At 39.9% G+C, this 23,517-nt stretch overlaps 1 protein-coding gene across 4 annotated transcripts; it reads left to right on the forward strand.

The window, feature by feature from the left end:
* Positions 1–5,529: 5,529 nt before the first annotated feature.
* On the forward strand, positions 5,530–22,024 carry LOC131580446 (pancreatic lipase-related protein 2-like). Of its 4 annotated transcripts, XM_058841638.1 has the most exons (14): positions 5,531–5,837; positions 9,612–9,710; positions 12,189–12,237; positions 13,042–13,196; positions 14,175–14,300; positions 15,803–15,937; positions 17,599–17,707; positions 18,308–18,424; positions 18,505–18,627; positions 19,495–19,613; positions 20,282–20,411; positions 20,593–20,704; positions 21,210–21,377; positions 21,871–22,024. In XM_058841638.1, the coding sequence occupies exons 2-14, from the start codon at positions 9,708–9,710 to the stop codon at positions 21,932–21,934; spliced, it is 1,410 nt and encodes a 469-aa protein (XP_058697621.1). In that variant the 5' UTR covers positions 5,531–5,837; positions 9,612–9,707; the 3' UTR covers positions 21,935–22,024. The 4 variants fall into 4 exon arrangements, with proteins under 4 accessions (XP_058697622.1, XP_058697621.1, XP_058697623.1 ...); XM_058841639.1 differs by lacking the exon at positions 9,612–9,710 and having other exon boundaries at positions 5,530–5,837; XM_058841640.1 differs by lacking the exon at positions 12,189–12,237 and having other exon boundaries at positions 5,533–5,837.
* Positions 22,025–23,517: the final 1,493 nt, after the last annotated feature.

A 23,517-nucleotide genomic window follows, 5' to 3' on the forward strand; every position in this document is an offset into this window, starting at 1 on the left:
AGGGTCTCCCCACACTTGTGCTCCCCTGGAGTTATGAAAAAAACCCCAGGTACTTCTACACAGTTTGGAAATATCTGTAACATAGAAATATCTGTAATTACAACATCTTGAACATCCTCCATAAACCATGCATGGATCTCTGCCCCAGAGCTGCACAAACTAATGAGACTATTATTTTGCCTTTCTTACAGTCAGGAAGCAAAGCAAAATAAATGTAAATATTTTCCTCAGGATCACAGAACCTGTGCAGCAGGGGCAGGGAGTGGGCTCTATGGCATGAACAGGAGTGTGATCAGTGCCATGTAGGGCATCACTCCTCATAGGAAACAAACAAAATCCTATTGGACTCAGGACTTCTTTAAAGCCCATCCTCTCCTGCCTCCATACTTGACTCTGCCCCTTTTGCAATTCTAAAAACTAATTTGATGTTTTTATGAATAATAAATCATATTCTTTCAAAAATACAAGTTTCATTTTGTTTAATTTTAAGCTATAGATTTCAACAGCGTTCTGACAAAACGTGACAGTTCATTTAGGCTGCTGACTTGTGCTGAAAGTGAGGTACAGCTGATTAGACAACTTAAAAATAAGCATTTTCTCACCCAACTTTTTCATCTAAAACTAGAACATTGCATTAATTTCTTGCCCTTGTGTTGTTCTGTTTTCATTCTTGTTATATGCTATTTCTTGAGTAAATTTTTATTCTTTGCTATAGTAGACATCAACACTGCCCTTCTTTGCTAATATAGTTTTAGACAGAACAAGAGAGATTTATTTTTTTGAGATAAAGGTGAAAAACCCCACATCAACAGCAGCTGCATGTTGCTGGTGGCAAATAATCTTCCTCCTTGTTTCTTTCTGTAAAATTTCTGTAAAATTTAAATTCTGTAAAATTTAAAATTCTTCCCACTATGAAATCTTTGGATACTATCACTTCATATTAATGGTGTTAGTCCAAATAATGCAAGGGTTTGGATATTTCATGAGACAGTCTGCCTTTGACAAAGCTCTGGACAGACAATTCTTTCAAATCTTTGAAACAAGGTGAGCCATCTTTTCAGAACAATTTAAATTGAATCTTTAAAATGCCAAGTGAGACACACCACTCCATATGTTTGGCTGTCATGTGGAAAGGTAGTGCTTTTTGAAATTAAATGTGCCTCATTTCTCCAGGGATTTAATGGACATATTATGATTTGCATTCTGTCTTTTACAATATTTAGATATTGTGCCAAATTATAAATGCTTCAGAATTACAATACAAATTTAATTTAATTCTCCTGTAGCATGTGTTCACTACAAAAATTATGACAAAGATAAATTAGTAAGAAAGCCATTATGAAACATTCAGCCTCAGTCACTTTGGTCTCTTATGGTGCTCTCGACAATGGGGTAAGGTAAAACTACACAAACAAACCTCTTAAACCTTTTATGGAAAAAGGAACAGCAATAATTAGCAATCCAAACTATCTGGGACACTTACATTATCTTTATGTACTTTACATGTGACAGAAAAGTAATCTTAGAAGAAAATACATGTTTGTCATAAAGGCATGTGTGCAGGTGTGCTAAAGAGAAAAGAAGAGCCATTTTTGTCAGAATTCTCTGACACCAAAAATAAAATACTCTACTGATTGGCACAGCAGTTTCTCTTCTTTCCAAAATCACAGCCTATCAAAATGCCCCTCATAATGTTTGTGAGCCCAGAACTAAAATAACAATAATAATTAAAATTAACTAAATAAGACTAGTAGACAAAGACCTCAGCGTTCAGATTGTGCAGTTGTCTCTTCTCCTACTTTTGATCCTATTTTAATCTGTGACTTTTTAGATTTTTTTCATTCTGCTGTAATCCACTACAATACATTGATAAAATCCTTGCAAAATAACCAGGAATTTGCAGGAGTATTCCTTCCAACATCTTCTGGTCTTTCATCTTTGTTGTTTTTAATTCCTACAACGGGTTCCAATTCTCAAATATCTGTTTGTTATACAGAAGATTAAACAAGAAAAAAACCTTTGGAAAGTAATTTTGCTGAGACTTCAATGCAGTCAGGGTATTTTTTAAAGCCCCTGGGTCTAACAGCTGTTTGACACTCTGCTGGGACAGAAGCGAAACCAAAAATCTTTGTGCATTCCCAACATTTATTTGAGTTATTCTTCCACAACCAAAGCTGACTGGAGTTGGAGTAAACAACTGACCTATCACTGACCTATCAGTAAATCTATCTGGATGGAGTCTCTACAAATCTTGGGGTTATCTTATTCTCCTTTTGTCATTACACAGTATCAGAGACACTGCTTTAATCTGCTCTGTTTCCAGTAATTAGGGAGCAGAAGTTGATAGCATGCCCAAATCTATTTCTGTGGCATATTTCCAGGACAAAACAGAGCCAATAATCTTTATCTTCAAATATCAAGATATAAAAACTTCCAGAAAGAACATGCCTCACCTGCAGCCCTTGCACAAGCAGAGCACGCCCATGTTGCTGTGCTGAGGAACACAAACCTCTCCCAGCTGCCACAAGGGTCTTGCAACACCGGAAGCATAAGCAATATGTGAAAATACAGGCTGGCTCTGGTGTCATCCCAGAGTTTTTTCCATTTTTTGTGACACTAGGAAAGCTTGGGGCCAAATGCTGGTGTCCCAGAGCTCTAGAGGGTTACCTTTGTTCAGAGCCACTGGGCTGTAGGTGAGCTTCCCAGAGCCATGCTTTTATCAAATACATATTCAAGATTTGCATCTGCCTTTCCATTTCCTAGGCAAATCTATTGTCATTCTCTTTTATCTCACCTGATTCGTTCAAATAAGTTCAATACTCTAGCAATAACAGGAGATAAAGCATCATTCAGAATAATGAGTTTCACCCTCTTCCCTTTAATTCTGTCCCTTACTTGTAAAGAAAATATGTCTGTCGCTAAGGACTCCCCTCTGCCTTGGGTTACTTTCATCATCTGCTCTAAAACTCCCTTTTCTAGTGCTATTTGCTTCAAATACTATACTCCATAAATCTCCAGCTCACAAAACCAATAGTTAATGTTAGCTTTGCTTGCTTTGAGTGATTTAATTGACAGCCAGCATGCATTATGGAAAATCATAAGTATTTATAACTTCCAAAACATTCCTTTAATTGCTGCTGTGTGATGCTGGAAAGGATACACTAAGGTAAATTTGTCTCTATTCAATTAAAAATTTGTTCACTTGACCAGGAAGAAAGCACTGGAGTTAAACAATAAAAATATGAAGCAAATCTCTTATTCTTGGCTCTGCCACTCAGATACTGCAGGTAAGATTCTCCAATGAGCGGAGTGGTCTTTGTCTATATATATTAGCAATTCTCTAGAGGATGGAATACACAAATGACCTCCATCCAAAGCTAAGAAATTCATTAACTATCTTCAATCTAAAATTGAAGTGAGAGCAAGAAAAAGGTTGCTTTTACAGTTTTATACACTTATCCTTCTATAAAAGCCTCAGTAATTTATATATTGCTGCACTTGAAACAGATTCTGAGATTCCTTTGGAGAGCATGATCCTCAGTGAGTGTTTTGATTCTCTTTTTCCTTCCTATGTGAATGCCACTGATACCAAAAAGGATTTATGTCCTTGATAATTCTCAGGCTGACATTTATAAAATCACTGGATGTGTTCAGTTGCACATTGTCAGAGGCAGCTGCAAAAGCCAGACTTTCCTACCTGCCCACTAAAATCTGTTTTCCTCTTAAGACACAGAAATAGGCCCAGAAAAATTGACCATTCCTAAAAGGAGCTACACCTCAAAAACCTACAAGAAGGGTTAGAAATTACTTTGGCTATTAATTCTGATCTACATTAATTTAATTACACCACTGTGTATTCCCTCTGAAATACACAGTGAAACTCAGTGGCACTGTTTCAGCACTCACACACAAAGACTAACTCTGTGGAAAGAACAGCAAAATATTTGGGCACATCCAGAAATCCTGGTCCCCAAAAAAAATATTTCAAAAATGTTTCATTGCCACACAAAGATGTCCCTCAGATTCTGAAGATGTCTCATCATAAATAGAGGCACCAGTTTCAGTGGCTGCTTTGCATTTAACTCACATGCCAGAATTTTGACACGAGGCACATGAGGGCACATGACATTCCTTATCTCTTTCCCTTGGCTCCCCAAACTCCTTCCTCCCCAGACCTATCTAATGAGCTGCATTGTTCTGAGGAGCTGTGTGCCATAACTGCTGCCAAATCTCCATCTTCCTCTCCATGAGTGTAGACTCGAGAGTCAATAATTTCTTATTAGCTGGATCTCTTCTGTCTCATCTGAAATGACGCACACATTGTCAGTGTAAGCAGAAATTAAATATGAGATGCAGTCTCTTACTGGCCACTGCTTCCTGCACATTCCTCTCAGACTTCTTTCTAATGATTATTTTTGTAATGGCACTGCCTTGCACCACTCTACCAAGAACCAGACCCAGACTCAAGCATTCCTGCAGGCGCCACGTGCCACAAGGAGTGACAGACACCCCTGACTCAGTTTGCACAATGCCTTGCAGGCTGATTGCCTTACACACCATTCAGTATGTGGAGAAACATTTTTTGGTGTAATTTCTGAGATACCTTCTTTCAGGCAATGCACATATCTCAGGACCACAAATTGGCTCCTTATGTGAACCACAGATCCAGCCCAAGTTACTTCCTGCCCTGGGGCACTTGCACCACTCCTTGATTAAGGGTGACAGTCGCTCCTAGGAGTTGCCAGAGCAGGTGATTATGGCAGCACCCATCCTGCAGATAGCACTGTAGGCACTTGAGGCCTTGCTCAGGACCTGAAAGAACTGGGCTCTGACATGGCTGTGACTCACAGTCTCCGGAGCACGGAAGAGAATCTGGGATTTACATGATGGACAAGCCATGAAAAGATGAATGACATGATTATCATCATCCTATCCTTCTCCTGAAACAATTTTGAATGAAAGTGCCTGTGGTTTCTCTGATCTAGATGGATTACAAAAATGTCAGTTTACACCAGTTATAGTCAGAGCATGCCAGCTGATAAGAGAGATTGGTACCAGATAACTAATGTACAAATCCCACATGGCCTAAGAGGACATAAGTTAGACAAAATGGTAGTGGCTAGACAGAGCTTGAGTAACTTCACTTGTAAAAACTCAGATACTTATATTGCCCCTAAGTTGTAAGCCAATTCTTCCTATTCCTTTCTTTTAACAGAAGTTAGTCTTCCCTTGATTTATTAAAAAAAAAATAAAAAAATTTAAAAATTAAAAAAAAATATAAAGAGGTTTGATTGTATGAAAATGTACAAGGGTTTGCTTTGACAAGGCACACTCACTGGACAGCTAACACTGAAAGACAGCTGCTGACTGCTCGTGGGGGACACAGAACAAGGAAATAAAGCTCCTGCTCTGAGCTCCCCTGCAGTGGAGGGTCAATCATTACCTGTAACATGAGCTCACAGTAAGCAGCTAACTCAGGAGAGCATTCCGTGTTGGCTGGATGGATGTTCCACACAGCAAACCCTCTGAGGGGGCTCAAACAGCCTCATCTTGCTTTCTTCAAACTAGCAAAACTTCAGGAGGGGAAAATATTAATGAATTACATATAACACAAGAAAAGGAAAGGCAACATCTGTTCTATCCAGCATGGAGGGGATCATTTTTACAGAGGTTCTCACTCACCCACACCAAGCCTATAATTAGACGCCGTGTGGGCAGGTCTGCACCTACTGTCGTGGGACTGATTCCAAGTGAAAAAGGCCAGCAGCGACCAGGATTTGACAGGGAGCTGGCTGAACAGAGCCTGAAAAGCACCAACCCCTTCTGCATTCAGAGTGGTAAGTGCTAAAAAACTGCTGGGGTTTGGGGATGAGTGTCTGTACAAGCTGCAGGTGGGGACTCTGAGGACTCCTTAGCTTGAAAACAGCCAGGCTGGATGGAATGGTCTGAGTGAGCATGCAAAAAATAACCAGCAGCACTCAGACAGGGACCCTGGGCAGCAGCCACCAGGCTTCAAACTTTTCAATTGCAGGAAATCCCAGTAGGGGATGAGAATTTCTGGGCTGTGACAATGAAATGCAGCTAGGAAAACAGGGTGGGTTCAGTGGGGCTAAGGTAATTTGAGACCGAATATATCACTGTTTTTAAAGGAAGAACAAAATGACAGTATTTGCAGATGGTATCTGGACTTCTTTCGTTTTTAAGGGGAAAAGCATTAAAACACAAATAACAGCAGAAATTAAAAAGGAGGGTAAAACAGGCTACATATTTAAGCATTATTAGGAGCACTGGAAATGTAAAGGGAGAATGGAAATGGGGAGGAATTATAGAGCTGTTTTGTGGAAGAATGTGAAAAATAAGACTTTTTTTGATAGACTACTGTGCACAGGGGAACTTGAACTTGTCATTGACAAGGGCTATTCTGCACTTCAGAAGTGGCAAAAGGCCAACAGTGCTGGTCTTGGAGTTGACTAAGTTTAAAAACAGCCTAATCATGGAGATGAAAAGTGGAGATCACCTGGGGAGGACAGACAAGTGGCCAGGTGGTGGCTGCAAGTCAGCTGAAGGTTCCCTGGTTACTCAGAATTGGCAGACACTTCCTAAAACTGAATCACTTTTGTTGTTGGTTTGTTTTGGTTTCTTTTTATGATGTTTGTAGTCAGATTAAATTATCATAATTGTCTCTGTAAACTTGAATGTATGAATACCATGTAAGGTCAAGGTGAGAACCCTATTATTTAGGAAATCTGAGCAAATACTGTGCAGTAGGAAGCCAAAGACTTGTTATTAAATATGTTTTCTTCACTGTTATCCTACAATTACTTTAGGTTGTTCACTAGTTCTAAGACACTGACCTAAACCCCTTAAAAGCCTAAATCTTACTGCACCCTCCAACATACCTACTAACCTTTTATTGGAGCTCTTCCCACATTAAATACCTCAAGAAAATAATTTGCATCACTATTCTGAGTCATTCAGGTCAATGTCCTAGTCCACTGTTTCAGATTCAGTTTAAGAGGTCAATTGGCATTGACAAAATCTACTGCCCAGACCAGACAATGTGTGTGAGCCCTGCCTTGCCATGGTTGCCACTTTCCATTGGCTGCTTTGGAGGAAAAAAATTTGAAAAAGGTTCTGCACATCTTTGCTGTGCTACAAAAATTGGTTTCTTTAATATTCAATCTGTGGGTTCCAGAGCTATTCAGTTAAGGCCAGTTTCCTCCTGCAGAACTTCACTTAAAAATTCACTCATTTTAAACTCACATTTAAAAGCTGATGAGCAAGCAGGAAAGGAGGCTGGCCAATGTCAAGATGATTTTTACTTGTTATTGCTCATTTGTATTGAAGCAGTGTCAAAAAACCTTCATCCAGAATCAGAACCCTGCACTGGGCTGCTCTTGGGGAGGAGCTGGAGTTGAAATTAAGTCTTTAACAATTATGCTAATTACTCTTCTACCTGAGTTATCACACCATATCACCAGCATTTTCCTCAGTACTCTGCACACCAGTTTTGAGTATTTGATAGTTATTTGATAGTCTGCTCAAACATTGTGCCTGAGCCACTGACTGTGGGCTGTGCCCAGGAAAAATGGAAATATTTGTGTGCAGAGTGGGCTGAACAACAAAACTATATTCAAATAAACAACTAAAAATCACATTGTACTTTCAAGTATTTGCATATATAATAAAGGATAAATAGGTACATGATGCCCATTATGAGGCCTAAAGATACAGTTTTAATTATTTTTTTATTTTCTCTCTTTTACCATTTAAATTAATGTTCAATACTTGTGTGTGCAATTAGTTCTCTAAATGCCTCACACTCAAAGATATGCAAGAATTTGCTGGGAGAGCAAGAAATTTAACCCATAACTCCTATATCCAAAGCTAATTGTAAAACTCTGGATAGATTCTCCTCCTTTGTATTGATTTAAAATTTTAACTGAGAGCTGAGGCAAACTGCTGAAAAATAAGAAAGAAATAAAACAGTGGAAAGACAGAACTGCAAAAATATTCTCTGTTTAAGGACAGTGCCATCAATGGAGCATAGGAAGTATGGTTGGAGTGGTAAGGCAAGAAAAAAATTGGAAAAAAAAATAAAAATCACACATCAAAAAGACCAGAAAAAAGGTAGAGAACTTAAACTTCAGTACTAAAGGGGATAAAGCAGACCTGAAAATTGGAAAGTAGTATTCTCCCAACTGTATGTGTGGAAACAAAGAATAACAAGTTCCTTGGCACTTCAAAAGTCACTACAAATACATTAACAAGACTTCAAAGGTCTTTTCAGTTACAGCATCCTCAAATGTTCACCTCAGATCTGCAGACAGTATGACTGTGTTTAATTCCCCAAACACCAAAAAATAATCCTACATCCAAAAACTGTACTTTTTTTTACTATACTTTAGCCTAGATGTCAGTATTTTTTCAGTCTGAGCTCATGTCCAGCAATATCAGTGTTGAAAGCTGGAATTCAGTTTAATGCCAGTAACTGATTCCTCTAAAGCCTTCATCAGTGATGATCCAGCATGAGCAGTGAGCAGAAAAACCCCTGAAGCTAAAAAGCTAAAAAACAGAATCAGACCTTGATCATGGTAAGATATGATGCATGATAGAATAATGATATGATATATGATATATGATATATGATAAGGTGGTACATGTGGTTCCATGATGGTTCACAGTAACAAAAACTGTGTTTGTAAATCCAGGAGCTGCCTTCTAGTTCTTCCAACTAAAGCCTGAACTGCAATAATTACTCAATTTTTAATCTACTTAATCCATGCGTTTAATTTTAATCTAATTAACTGTTGTAGTACTTGTATGGATATAATTTTACTTCCTTAATCAAAATATCAAGTGGCAGAAATCTTCCTAAAATCCAAGTATCATGTGATTTAAAATGTTGATCTTATAGGACTGTCAGTTACTTTGTCATGTTATGTAATTTAATTCAATTACACAATATTTTAACAGCTTTTCACAATTTTTATTTCATGAGTGAGTGGAGAAGCTCTCCTGTGGAGAATTTCATTATTATGCTTCAGGCTGATTTTAGACTGAAATTCCACAGGTCTGGAATTTCTCAGGTCATTCATCCTGGTTTTTTACCGAATATCATATTAATTTTCTGCAAATTATATATCTGGACTTTTCTTACAAATCAATAATTTTAAAAAAAGTCAATACTTTTTTTGATGGTTTCTTTTTTTTTTTTTAAAGACTATCAACTATGAGTTACTGAAATCCAGTGATTTTTGAATTTTCAGCTCTAACAGCTATTCTACATCAGACATAAAATTATTCTTTGAACAGAGAATCACTGTGAATTCTTTGCTGCGAATTTCACCTGGTTTTGGTAAAGACAGACAAAAAAATATTTTGTCTTCCTAATTCTTTCATGCATCAAGTATTTTTCCTTAATTGTAACACCCATAAATGATACATGTTGACATTGTTATTTTTCCTATGAAATCTGTGTAACTTTTAGCCATTAATTCCCAGTTACCAATATTGTCCTTTTTTGCCTCCCCTGTTTTCTACTAATTTCTTCCACTTTACTAAGTTACCCATAGGTTTTAAATTTATTTTCTATTACTTTTTTTTTTCAGCATAAAGCTCTCCAATTTTCATTAAAGAAAACAGCAGCCATTTTTGTATCCTGGTACAGCTCACCAGAAAAAATAGATAACAAGGTTTATAAGAGAATGGTGAGTAAAATTCTTATCAATTCAATACATTTAAAATGTTGTTTAAAATGTAAAAAAAATCTATTTCTGGCAGTGATATTATTGGTTTAAAATACTGATAGATGAGAAGTCCTGAGATTGGGCCTTGCTCCTCATTAAGGCTCTGTGTGCCTTTCCTAAGGAAGGTGTGTGGGTACATGTGTGGGACTTAAAAATACACTGCAGACAGTCATTATGCAGACTTTCTCATATCTCCCCAACCCTCCACTGTGGCCCGTGAGTCACTGATTGAGCAACAGTGTCCTGAAGGTGACTTGATGTCCTGTTGTGAGGAATAACCACTGCTCCAGTGCAGCTTTTTTATGTTAGGATGGCAGCCTGGGAGTATTTACAATTTATATTTCTTTTTTTTTTTGAGTTGAACATCAATTTAAGAATATTTAGTGCAGGTTTGCATGTCTTCTGTTCATTGAGATGTTGCCTGAGCTCAGCACTGAGCAGCCTCTTGCCAGCAGCACTGGGTAGGCTGAGATCACATTCACAAACAAGAAGTTCCAGTTCCTCTTGTTCAGAACTACGCCTCCTAAATGCCCAGTGGAAGAATTTTCAAGTTGCATGTTGCCTGAACTCTTCTTTACATAGTTTTTTAACCTCTTTGCCATCTTTTTTATCATTAATATAGACTGATACAGAAAGGCTTCCCACTAAAAAATTATTTTCTACCCAAACTACAACTCCTTTAATTACAGAATGTATCAACATTCCAAAAATGATAAAAATTCTGTTACTCCTTTGGTTTCCCCGGCTACATGATCATTTCTATTTTCTGCCTTCTAAGGAAGATCCTTTGAAGGAAATTACTTATCACTTTTATTTGGCAACAATCTCCCACATTTCCTTAAATCATTACTTGTCTTTCAGGTTTTGGGTCTGAAAAGAAATTCTACTCCTTCCTGCTGTAGTGTTCCTGGCGTGGACTGTAAATTCCCTGAGTGTGAGGGCTGTTCATTAATATTAAGAAGCCCTGTGGAGCTCTCCAATTCATTTGATGAGCCACAGCAGCTGTGATTTTCCTGCACTGTCACCAGGTTCTCATCACGAAGATGGGCACCTTGACAGGCATTCCAGCTGAATGGAGCTGCTCCTTTTGGCTGGCATTGGGATCCTCTCTGTTCCTGCCCTTCTCCACCTGCTTGGAGTAACTCCTGGTCCCTTTCTCTCCTCTTTTACTGCCACACTTCCTCTCTGCTTTCCACTTTCCTCCAGCAGATTGTTTTCCTCTCTGGTAACTGCATCAATGGATAAATTAGGCTTAGGATCAGAACTGTATTTCTAAGGAAATTTCATGATTCCTCTCAGCTCTGCACTTTGCAGCTCCTGCTCACTGCTGGGATATTCATCCTCACTCCTCTGCCCAAACACACAAACAAAACAAAGTATTACCAAACAGGGACTTCAGAGTTTATTAGAGAGTGCTGTGACCTATCCCGTTTGGCTTTGTTAGGAAACCATGTCATTACAGGCAAGTAATCCCACTTCCATCAAAAACAAGCACACAGGTGGATCACACATCCCTCCTGTCTGACACGTGCCACACAAGCTTCAAGGACAAATTCTGAAAATTCCCAGTTGTTTCTTCTTTGTTTGTGAGAGCATTTTGTAGTGTCAAGGACCTTTGGAGTCCTGTATTTCTGGCTTTCTCACATCTGTAAAAATATCCCTTGGACAGTGCTATGCACATAGTGAGATTATAACTAACAAATTTACCATTTTTTCTTAATATATCTAATGAGCTATCCCAGTGGCCAGGGGTGAAAACTCAGATTTTTGGTTTAAAAGAAAAGCAGTATGTTGGAAATGGGAGGTGGGTGCCATAGGAAACACCTAGAAGAAAAGGAAATTGAGAACACTTGAATGAGGGGAGGGGATGAGATGAGGGGCAGGATGGAAGTCCTGCCATGGAAAAGACCAGTAAGGAAAGTGCAGAGGAAAGGAATCTGATCAAAGCTTTTCTTCAAGTGTGGGACCTAAGCTGCCAAGTGTGCAGACTTCAACAAGTTACATGTACCACTGTGCTTGTTGTACCACACTTCTTACCTATCCACCACAGCCAGAAAAAAATCAGGATCCTGTGATCTGATTGACTCCAGCAGCAATCTGCAGGCAGCATTGTCTGTGCAAGAAATGCAGTGAACAGCAAAACTGAGTGGAGGGGAAGGATCCCTTCCCACACCCTGCTGGGAACACTCCCCCTCAAGCAGCCCAGGATGCTGCTGGTGTGGGGCACATTGTTTTATGACCATTGTTTTATGGTCAGCTGGTGTCTGCAGGACCCCCTGGCCTCTCTCTGGCTGATGGGTCCCCCCTGTGCCCACACCAATGTGTGAGGTTATTCCTCTTCAGGTGCAGGTCTTTGCATTTCTCTTTGCATTGCACTCTTTTAAAAAGGACAAAACCCTTGGAATAAAATGCCTAACCTGTGTATTCAATTTGCTTTAGGTGGTTGGAATGTGGATTGTTGCATTTTATCTCCTTGGCAGAGTAGCAGGTGAGAAATTGTATCTTTAAACACTGTCACTAGAAAGTGAATTCAGATGAAGTGGTACATACCAGATGATGATTGTTATTTTCCTTTACATTGAAATTGTAGCATGATTTGTGGGTCATTGTAGGGCAATGTCTATTACAGTGCATGGAACTAATGCTAAAAGGCTCTGCTGTGTTTAAAATTCATTTTTAAGAGCGCAAGAGGCAAAACCATGCTGAAAATCCACAGAGAAATTCAGTCATTTGTCCTACTTCTACCAAGGCCATGCAAAATCTGTCTTTACATTGCTGCTCTTTACAAAGAACTGACCAGCAACAGGGTGCTCAGCACAACAATGCTAGAACATAAAAGTTGAGTGTGAGTGAGCACAAGACCCATTTGATCTAGGAAAAACTACTATATTGAAGGAAATATTCATATCACTCTTTGTACAAAGTTACCTTCATTCCCATGACAGAGAAAATGCTTTGGAGTAGAAGGTATGCAGGAGCAATTCTAACAAGCATTTCTTACTAGGCTGATTTGTAAAAAGGAACTGAATCCTTCACAAGCCTAGAAAGTGGTGTCAAAATACTGTGGGGGTCTTTACCTGGTTTATCCTCCTTTACTTGGCTTATTTAGCTCTGCTTCTGTTCCCACTTCAGGCAATACACATAAAGAACACATAAATGACCTTCAAAATTAATTTCAAAATCAATCATAAAATGAAATCCTTAGATTTTTGCTCTTCAAACCACTTTAGTCTCAAACACATCATCAAGCAAGAGAATCATAGATATAAACAAGTTGTTTCTTCTGCTCTAGGTAAAGAAGTTTGCTACCCCAGGCTTGGCTGTTTCACAGATGACCCTCCCTGGTCTGGGGTACCAGGGAGGCTTCTGACAGGTTTGCCTGATTCTCCAGAAGAGATGAACATCAGCTTCTCTCTCTACACCAGAGAAACAGGAAATAACTCACAGGTGACATTTATTTTTGACATCAAAAACTGACTGAACCTAAAACTGTTTGTTAACTTGTTACAAAGTCTGTGTCAGTCACCAAAGGCAAACAAGACAGAAGATAGTTTGAAGGTACACTAACAAATATACTTCAGGGCAAAACACCAAAAAAATGCATGAATGAACTGTAGGACACAAGAAGTTTAGAAGGTTTAAGATATAGGTTATGGCAGACTATATTTTGCATGTATTTAAGTCTGAGGAAGGTTGAAGCACCTAAGATACACTCAGGAGCAGGTTGCTCAGCACTTCTGTTGTTGATAAAATAAATCAGAAAACAGCTTCCACTACTTCCCATTAAACTCCAGCATATCTATGATCTAGGACACAGCCCTTCCACACCCAAACTCCCTGAGCTCACATCACAGCCCCTGTATTTGTCTGAAAACAATACAGACAGATAACATTCTCAAGAACAGATAATTAAGTAGCTTGCAGCAGTGTGTGAAGATCAGCTTTACTGCATGAAATCCTTGCATGAAGTTCTTCCAGCCTTTCTGGAGTGGCTAATGAGGAAAACAGGCTGCAGCATAGCAGCAGAGCAGCACACTGAAGCCAAAGGTCAGGTCAGAAAAAGGACAAGCTGGAGCAGGAATTGTGGAGCTGGTGGGCTGCCCCCTGGAGAAACTCATCACCTCAAGCCAAGAGACACCCTGTGAAAATGTGGCACTTTAGGTTGCTTCATATTCTGCAAAAGGGGGGTCTTCATGAAGAATTCTTGGGAGCAGCAAAAGCCACAAGGGCTCAATTTCTGTGGAAACCATAGTGGAACTGAGAAAGATGAGATTTTTGGTCCCTGAGTTCCACAAACCACAGACTTTGTCCTGTCAAAGCAGAATCCCTCTAGTCCTGAGGGTATGACCTAGCTGACTTGACTTTTTTAAAATGTTCAAAAGTAGGAACAGATAAAACCTTTTTATTTTTTTTTTTATCCCATAGGTGATCTCGGCAATAAACTCCTCGACCATCCAGAAGTCACATTTTTCCTCACACAGGAAAACCTCCTTCATCATTCATGGATTTGGCAGCACTGGAAAAACAGGCTGGGTGGTAGAAATGTGCTTGGTATGAGACACTATCCTCTGGTTCCTGCCAGCTGGGCTGGTATCCTTTAGGCATTAATGTCCACCATGCATTTTACAGTTCATTGCAAAACAAGAATTGAATTTCACATACACCAAGGTGTTCCCACACTTGGGAAGATGCAGCGTAGTCAAAGCCCCTCAGTCCTCTCTGACATGGTTTTTCTCTAGAGCTTCCATTTGCAAGCCCTGCAGATCAGATCACAGCAGCAACTGAACAGAGCTGTCCCCATGTCCAGACATGGGATTAGACTCCAATTCACAGCTGCTCCCCGAAGCAGCAACTGAACTTTCAGTCCAAGGGCCCTCCTGACTAGTAAAGCTCAAGTTTCAGTCTATAAATACTACCCTGGTTCACCACTACCCAGTTCTTAGAGACAAAAAAAAAACAAAACAACAACAACCCAAGCAACAACAAAACCCAAACAAACAAATGTAAGAACACCACCAAACTTTCTGCTTTTTGTTTGATTACAGAGTTCAGTGGAAAAAAACATTTCAAATATGAAATGTGGAAGCTCCCACAAAACCAGCAGAGTGTACCTTGGCTCTGGCAGACAAGCAAGATCTGCTCTACTTGCTGCTGCTTCTGTGCTGGCAGGGAAATGGCCAAGATGGGAAAAGACACCACTGGATACTAAGTCACAAATCAGCAGCACTACTTCTGTTCTCAAATCTATGAAAAATTTAATCTGAAATATTAAATTTCCTTTCTCTATTTTTTTTTTTTTTTTTAAAGAAACAGCAATTCTTTCTGGCTTGCTACATTACAAACTTGTGGTCCCCACAGGAGAGGAGTGAGTCCAGGATGCATTATTGTGTCACTTCTGTTTTCCTTATCATTCACCTTTAGCTGTTTTTCATGGATTAATTTTTGTTACCACTCCTGGCTCTATCTCAGACCTTAAGTGACCCTTATTCACAGAAAGCTGTAACTGCAGACTAACACATGATTCCTCCACTGGAAAATCACTATCACTGCAGGACTGTGCCCTGCACCAAAGTGACCAATGCTTTCTTTGCTGGAATAGAACTTTTCCTCTCTCCTTCAAATTTTTTTTAAGTCTGACATGATTTTCACAGCTTTAAGCCCAATTGGTAAATAAGACTGCTTCTTATACAATTCAGTTAAACTACCATCATCCCTCAGAGAAAGTCACAGTACTGTACATAGAATCCACTGTGGAGCTGTATGGCATTTCATACAGAAATGGAGAAGTATTTCAGATATAGAAATGATGTATAAAGTAAAATATTTCTATTACAGTTTTTATAATTTTTTTTTTTTTTTTTTTTGAGGAATGATTCTATCTTGTAAGAAGATGTGTTTCAATGTGGTACAGGCTACAGTGAAGAGTCCCATTTAGTTAAGAATGAAAAACATTATTATGTTACATTTTAATCCTTATTCCAGTTTCAGTTGAATCTCTGATTGTTTGCTATTTTGTTTCTTTAAATCCTTTGCTTTGTGTGTTCCCACATCAGCTGTTGCTGGAAGTGGAAAACATCAACTGCATCGCTGTGGATTGGAAAGAGGGAGCAAAAGGCACCTACGTCAGTGCAGTGAACAACATCCGAGTGCTGGGCGCTGAGGTTGCGTATTTCATATCAGCTCTGCAGGTAAATGAGCCTGCCTTGGCCCCTGCCTCTCCTGGGGTTACCACACTGCTGCTTGCGCTTGGAACCTTGTCCTCTGCTGTCAGGCAGGGCTGTGCAGCTGAGATCCAGCTAATGAAACCATGATCGGCCCTGGGAGGGCTGCTCCCAGCCACAGAGGACACGAATGTGCCTGGAAATTAGAGACCAGCAGGTGGCAACGTCTCCATACCGTGTTACAGCCCAGCCACGGGAATCGGGCGAGCTCATGCTCACAAGGCTTTCACAGCATTATACACCCGTGCCAGAATTGCATTAATATCTCAGGTTAGCAGCACCAAAACGAGCAGCAGCTGCCTCACTTGATGATTCCGTGTTTGCTGTCTAAAGGCAGGATGAGCAGTCCGGTTTTCCCCTGGCTGTGAGCCTCGTGTTCCCAAAGGCGGGTGTTCACATTCACACAGAACCGCTCACTTGTGAATTTTGTGTGTTTGCCACTGATTTCTGAAAAACTCACGAGTTCTTGCAGCAGCTGAAAATCAGAATCCAGCCTAGCACTGGACTTGACCCTGGCCAGGAGCTGTTCATCTTAAGGTTGCCTCAGAGCCTACAAGACAAAGTACCAACCTTGCAAGAACCTGAGGCTCATTTTAAAGGGTGTTCTAAAGAACACTTTACCAAATTCTGCCAGGCTACAATCTACTGTTCCTTCCTGGGGAAATCATGTGTAGCCTCACACATTTGGCTTCTGGATCTTTCCCCTCTACGCACAAATATCAGGTTATTTGAAGGATGTGTTCAGTTTCTTATTTACTGTCCCTGTTACTGCATCATGTGCAGCCCAGGGCACCCTTCCTTCCCTTACAAAAACGCATAAGTGGCACTTAAACTTACTTTTCTTTTCCTTAATTTAAAAATTTCTGGAGTTTCATTGCCAGAAAGGTTCGGCTGCATTGTAAATGGAAACACTGCAGTAAAACGTTTTCAGAGAAATCTGCCACCTAAACTGCCACCACTTCTCCAGATCTGCCTTAATTTTGGCACACACATTACAAAACTTCATGTAAAAAACTCAATCAATTAGCAACCTTGCTGGTTTTGGTTGGTACAAAATGCAATGAATGTGTCCCTTCTGTCTCCCTTTCTACCCTCAATGCAAGTATAATATCTCAGCAGTGCAAGCCTTGCACAGGGGAGATCTGGTAAAGAGGAGAATGGACATCACCCCACTTGAGCTTGGCAGTGAAAATCTTATTCATAATATGATCACATATTCTAAAGAGGCATGGAGAATAGATATGTGACCTAAAAAAAAGGGCTTCAAAGAATAAATAAAGAAAAAAGTAAGATCATTTTTATGGAAGATGACGTTAGGCGTTGATCCAAATGGGAAAGATGGTCTGTATTTTGTCACACAGGATAATGGAATACAGCAAGCATATGCCAACACTACAACAGTGAACCCTTCATCACTATGCATGCAAAATTCCAGATGGGATCATTTTTCTGTCAATTCTTAGTGTAATTTAAACAGCAATTAACTCGAGGAACACCCCCTCTGTTTGCTATGCAGAAAGTCGGCCTAGATGTTCCCAGAGGCCCATAATGTCAGACCTTCTCTTTGCTTGTTATTCAAAGCCTGTGTTCTTATCTCCTACCACCACCACCACCACTTTAATGATCAGAAAATGTTCGGGTACTCCCCTTACGAAATCCATTTAATTGGCCACAGTCTGGGAGCACACACTGCAGGAGAAGCGGGAAGAAGGATCCGAGGCATCAGACGGATAACAGGTAGGCTGCTCACCGAGATGCAGAGCTAACAGCGTGTGTTTAAAGGAAAAAAAACTTGCAACATGCTGGTCTGCTGACTGGAATTAAATTACTGGCAGTGCTGGAGATACCTGTCATGAGAGCAGACAAAATTTATGCTTCTCAGAAACAGGGTAATTATTACATCTTCTTTCTCTGTTTAGGTGAAGTACTCTTTAGTGGAAGGACAAGCATTACATTACCATCATTCACTGGGTTACATCAAGCCCCACACAAAGACAAAGCAAGAATCCTTAGTTTTCCCCATTTACAGCTTAGGGAGTCCAGTAATAAATCTGTGGGTAATAAATTATTACTCCTTCCTAGTAATATAATATGCCATTATATAATCTATTGAAAAAATATTTTACTTCTCTTGGAATAAGTTTTCAGAAAGGTTCACAGAACCGTACTATCCACATATTTTTTATAATTTAGCTTGGAATTCACATAATTATTATAATTATTGTGCTTGCCTTTTGCAAAACTAAACATTTGATGTCATGACTTGGCAAAAGATATATTAAGGTGCAACGCTTCTCTCTCTCCTTCAACCAATAAATGTGGGGTTTTTTTTTTTAGGTTTAGACCCTGCTGGGCCCTATTTTGAGGGTACTCCTCCCGAGGTGAGACTGGATCCTACAGATGCAAACTTTGTTGATGTTATCCACAGCAATGCTGCTCACTTTCCTGCAGCAGGTAAGTGCTCCTGTGCCAGTGGGTACCTGCAGGGATGCACGTGGCACCAGGACTCTGACAGCTTCCCATGCATGTCTCAGGCTTTGGAATGTATAACACCACTGGGCACCTGGACTTTTACCCAAACGGAGGAACTGTGATGCCTGGATGCACTGATTTAATTCCAGAGATGAAACAAAGTGATTTTGAAGCCATCATTGCAGGTAAACATACAATTCCAACAGGCTTTGGATTTTATTTTTGGTCAGTTCTGAAACATGAACTGTGAAAATTGTCCACTATTTGGAAGAAAACAGGAAAATGAAATAGCTTTTTGCCTGTTTACTCCTAAGTTAAAAAGGAAATAAGAAACAACAAAGGCTGGAACAGAACAGAGAACTCTGCAGGGAAGGGAGGTGTCATATCTGCCTAAGCTTTGCTTCTGTAATTTGAAATGGGATGCAAAAGGCAGGAAACAGGGAGTCTTCAGGTCCAACAACCCTAGCAGGAGACTTTCCAGGCTGAGAAAGGCCAAATCAGCAGCATGACCACACCACCTCTGGTTTCTTGCCGATGCTGTAAAGGGCATCCAACACTTTTAAGGCATGAATTAGGTAAAAGCACTGAGTGTTTCCAGGGACTGTACATGCCTCACATCTGAATCTGAAACTTCTCTTTTTTCAGAGATTTTGGACAGCTTCTCCATGCTCTATTAAGCCCTTAAAAGTAGTGAATGTTATCTTGCTATGATATCTCAAATATATATATAGATTTATATGTGCATCTATGACTGCTTATGCTATATATATATATATGTAAATAGATCTATATTTAAAAAAGACTATTACATCATAGCAGACCAATGCATCCCAGCTGAAATCTTAGGGCAATGGTACACCATTCTCCAGATAAAACACCAAAACCCAGCAATTTTTCCTGCAACTAGAAATTCAGACCAAAAGGAAATTATTACAGGCCCATGCTGCTGTTCTGTTCTGTGCCTGAGCTGTTTCCATGGTGAGAAAAGTGCAACTCTTGCAGAGGATAACAGGAGGTTATTTCACCAAAGCTCATAAACTTTCTTCCAACAGATGCTACACTCTTTGGGGGGTGCCACCACTCACGCAGCCACGAGTTTTATTTTGCAAGTATCCTCTACCCCACTGGATTCCTGGCATATCCCTGTGACTCATATGAATCCTTTAAGAAAGTAAGTATTCCAGCCCAGGAAGGGGTGAGGTGTAAGGAAAATGTTCCAGGTCTCTGGAGCAGACACCACTTGGGTACTGCTGGTTGGGGGAAGCACAGCACGCAGCAGTTCCACTCTGGAAAAGGAATCCTGAAGCATAAAATTATGTCACCAAAATATTGGGAGCAAAAATAAAAGCTTGTGGAATTCTCACCCCAAACCTTTATGCAAAGGGAACCTAAGTTCGAAGAAACCTACTAATTCCTACATTTAGAGCCTCCAGAATCCTTGACTGCTCTCTAATTTACATTGGACACTGATTAGAGCACCTAAATACATGCACTGATGAACAATGTTCCTTTCATTTCCCCCCATTTGTGAATGCAGGCAAGTTCCCCTTGACTAGAAGGGTAAAACTGGCCTATATTTTGCACTAGAATCTAACTGAAAAATATTTGAACTAACAAATTTCAGGTTATTACCATACACAGGCATCAAACCTGTTCATTCTGCACCCTCTTGGGTGCAGGAGCCATTATCCAAAACAAGTTTATCAGGTTTTGGTGTTATGAAAACGCACAGTACTGCCACAGCTTTGCAAGACCAGAACTGCATCTGGAGCCTTAATTTCATAAGGGCTAGCATGAAAAATAATATTCCTCATTAATAGATGCTCTTGTTTTCCCTAGGGAAAATGTTTCCCATGTCCACAGGAGGGATGTCCAATGATGGGGCACTATGCTGACAGATTCCCAGAAAAATTGAAGAGGGCAGACCAAAAGTATTTTTTAAATACAGCAGCAGATGAACCTTTTGCTGGTAAGTGGAGAAGGTTTGTTACAGTGGTTCACAAGTTTGAAAAGTGCCTTGATGCAATTTACAGCCATGCACCTGTGCTGCTTCTATAAATAACTGCTAATAGCTCTGAGAGAAAATGCTAGATTACTTATCTAAGTTCACCAGTGATAATCTGGATTTATTTTTGTTTTTATTTTTGCAGCTTGGAGACAAAAAGTATTTATCAAATTGTCTGGTGTAAAGAAAACAAGGGGAGACATAAACCTGGTTTACTCTGACACACATGGGAACTCAAAAGAATATGAAGTTGCTAGGTAAGTTAGATCAGTATTTTTCTACAGTATTTAATGTTGCTAACATTAATCTTTCCACATATTCAAGCAGTGTTAACACTTACCTTGCATTGCAAATATTCTGCTTAACATCAGATAGGAAAGAAGTTGTTACTTAAGAACCATGAGGGCAGATGGATGGTTGTAAAAAGGAAATGGAAGGCATTTCCAGGAGTTCTGTGTTTCTGAGCTCCAGATGGGTGATCCTGCAAATTCAGCACTCAAAGGCTCTGGGGACAGCCCCAGTCTCACTCTGGTTATCTCCCCATGGCAGGACATTTGAAGTGCTCAGTGCTGAGGTTTTCATCCTCTCCTTGTTCACAGCCCTGCCCAGTGCCCTGTGCTCTTACAAAGAACAGCAAAAACACAAATTTCTACTGTAAAAAAAAAACAACCAGAAAACCTGAAAATATGTGGAGAATGTGATTTATTTCAATGATCTCTGAACTGTTAAACTTAGTGATGCCATTTTTCCTTCTATTTGCAGTGGAGACCTCTCTCAAGATGATGTTTACACAGAGTATCTTGATGTTGAAATCAACCCCAAAAATACTACAAAAATAGAATTTCTCTGGAATAAAGCTATATTCTCTCTGCTCTGGGCAAGACTGGGAGCAGAAACAGTCAATATAATATATGGAGCAGATGGACATAGGTAAATGTATCCTACTTAGAAGTCAGAAGGCAAGTGAAAAAAACCTAAGAGAAAAGATGGGGAAATGGTGTTAAATTGGACACGTAGTTTGTAATCAATGTGAATTTCAATAAGGAAAAGGACTAGGCATTGTACTTTGGACAGAAAAAAATCAGAAAAATCAGATGTTTGACTATGCACCAGGGAATAACTGTCTGGAAAAGAATACAGCAATGAATAATTTGAAATGTTTAGCTTTTCTGCAGCAAAACAATTACAAACCAAGATAAAGCATATTAAACTTCAAATTGTACTGCTGGTCCTGAAAAGAAAGAAATTCACTTTGTTACTATTAATAGCAGATGCTAATAATCTTTGCAGCAGGCATTTAGCAAACCTTCAGTGGGACTATGGGCTGGATTAACAACCCTCAAGGTGACATCTGGCACTCTTTCATTTTCCATTGGGCAAAAAGAGATAAATCTTGATTCAAGCATTATTTTTTTCTTCCCAGGTCAACTTTTTGTGGCCATGGAACTGTGGCATATGGAGATCCTCAGTTACTCACACCTTGCTAGGGATCCCCAAGGTCTGTACACGGCAGCTGAGTAAACCCTCAGCCTTGTGCATGAAAATCTTGGCAAAAAACACAATTAAAGCAAATTGAAAAAAAAAAAAAATCGTTTCTCCTTTTGGTTTTTTTTAGTTCTTCACAAACACACTTGTCAATGTTTTTAGTGTTTGAGCCACATTTATTTTACTTGTAACTATGAGGCAACCAGATTCCATTTAAAATCCATCTGAGACACTGCACAGTCTCACTCTACCTGTTCCCACCACACTGACTCCTAAACTGGGTCCCACCACAGTGACAGATGGAAAATCTGGGATGTCACCAAACACTCTCAAGGAAACATGTGTCCTCAGCACACCCCTGCAGGTCTGGAACACGTCCTTTCTGCAGCCTGTGAGCTGGTCAGAGTTTTCCAGCCCCACACAGGAGCTCTGTCCTCAGAGGACATTCTGGGATGGGGCAGGAGCAGCACAAGGCCAGGTGATTCCTGCAGCAGGTGAGCACAGCCCTTTTTGCCTGCATTGCTTGGAAAACACAGATAAGACAAACCTCAAGTGCTCCCCACTTTGGAAGGAGCTAAACATTAAATCCCTGCTCCTGGATACTGTTTAATTTCTAACATGAACATTTGCAGTGCCCACTGAAACTCCTCAAGAGAAACTCTGAGTAACCAGGCTTAGCAAAACCTGAGCATTTCACATTAGAAATGATCACTGCTGCTCTGCAAAGCATGGCAGGAGTGAGCCTCCTGCAGCTGTAAGAGACCAAGGCAGTGGATATTTTTCCAAGTATAAAACCCAAACTCTGAGCTAATGAATAGGAGGAAAGAGTTAATAATTTATTTACTCCCATTTCCCCACTTTTGACAAATGATGTAAAAGCGCTTGGGCAGATAAACTTCTAAGAAATAGGGGTAGAAATACCATGAGAATATTTATGAGTATAAACTTCTGAATGATTTTTTTTAAGAAAAACCCCAACCCTGTTGTATCCTTGACTAAACACAAGTGTATAAAAAAATTAAAAGCATAATTAAGCACAAGTCTGAGGTTCAGCCAGAGACCTGCAATTCTGAGTCCTGCAAATCTCCTGGGGAACTGACACATGGCAAGGAAAAATGTGAACAATGCTGGGAAGCTCCACAGTGTCCCAAGAGAGAGCCACAGCATCCTGCAACACCATAAATCCAGTCCTCTCCTCTCCTGCTTCCTATTCCAGACTACACCTTCTTCAGGACTGGACAAACATAGCTGTGTCATAATTTATCACCTTTTTTTTTTTTTAAATCAAAACCCATCCTTCTTCCAAAGCCCCCAGCCATGGGACCACAAGGAGCAGAGCAGCTCCTCCAGGCACAGAGCAGCCTGCATCCTACTGAGGGCCCTGCATCCCAGCCCAGCCTTCCCAAAGGAGAAGCAAGCAGCTGAAATCCAGCTGACCGTGGCCTAAGGAATTGTCTACTTATTCTGTCTGACCTGTATTATTACAGTATTGAATAAGAGCAGCAGACTAATGGATAAAATCCTAACTCAAATCTTTTCCACTAGCTCTTAAATTAAATGGGAAAATCTGTTCCCCCCCTCATTT

This window comes from Poecile atricapillus, chromosome 6 (assembly GCF_030490865.1).
Source record: "Poecile atricapillus isolate bPoeAtr1 chromosome 6, bPoeAtr1.hap1, whole genome shotgun sequence".
Lineage (NCBI taxonomy): Eukaryota > Metazoa > Chordata > Aves > Passeriformes > Paridae > Poecile > Poecile atricapillus.

What these genes read in the sequence shown, in the direction of transcription:
- LOC131580446 (XM_058841638.1), top strand. An exon ending in AGGCATCAGACGGATAACAG is followed by an intron (nt 17,708 to 18,307) that starts GTAGGCTGCTCA and finishes TTTTTTTTTTAG; the next exon opens with GTTTAGACCCTGCTGGGCCC. An exon ending in TGCTCACTTTCCTGCAGCAG is followed by an intron (nt 18,425 to 18,504) that starts GTAAGTGCTCCT and finishes TGCATGTCTCAG; the next exon opens with GCTTTGGAATGTATAACACC.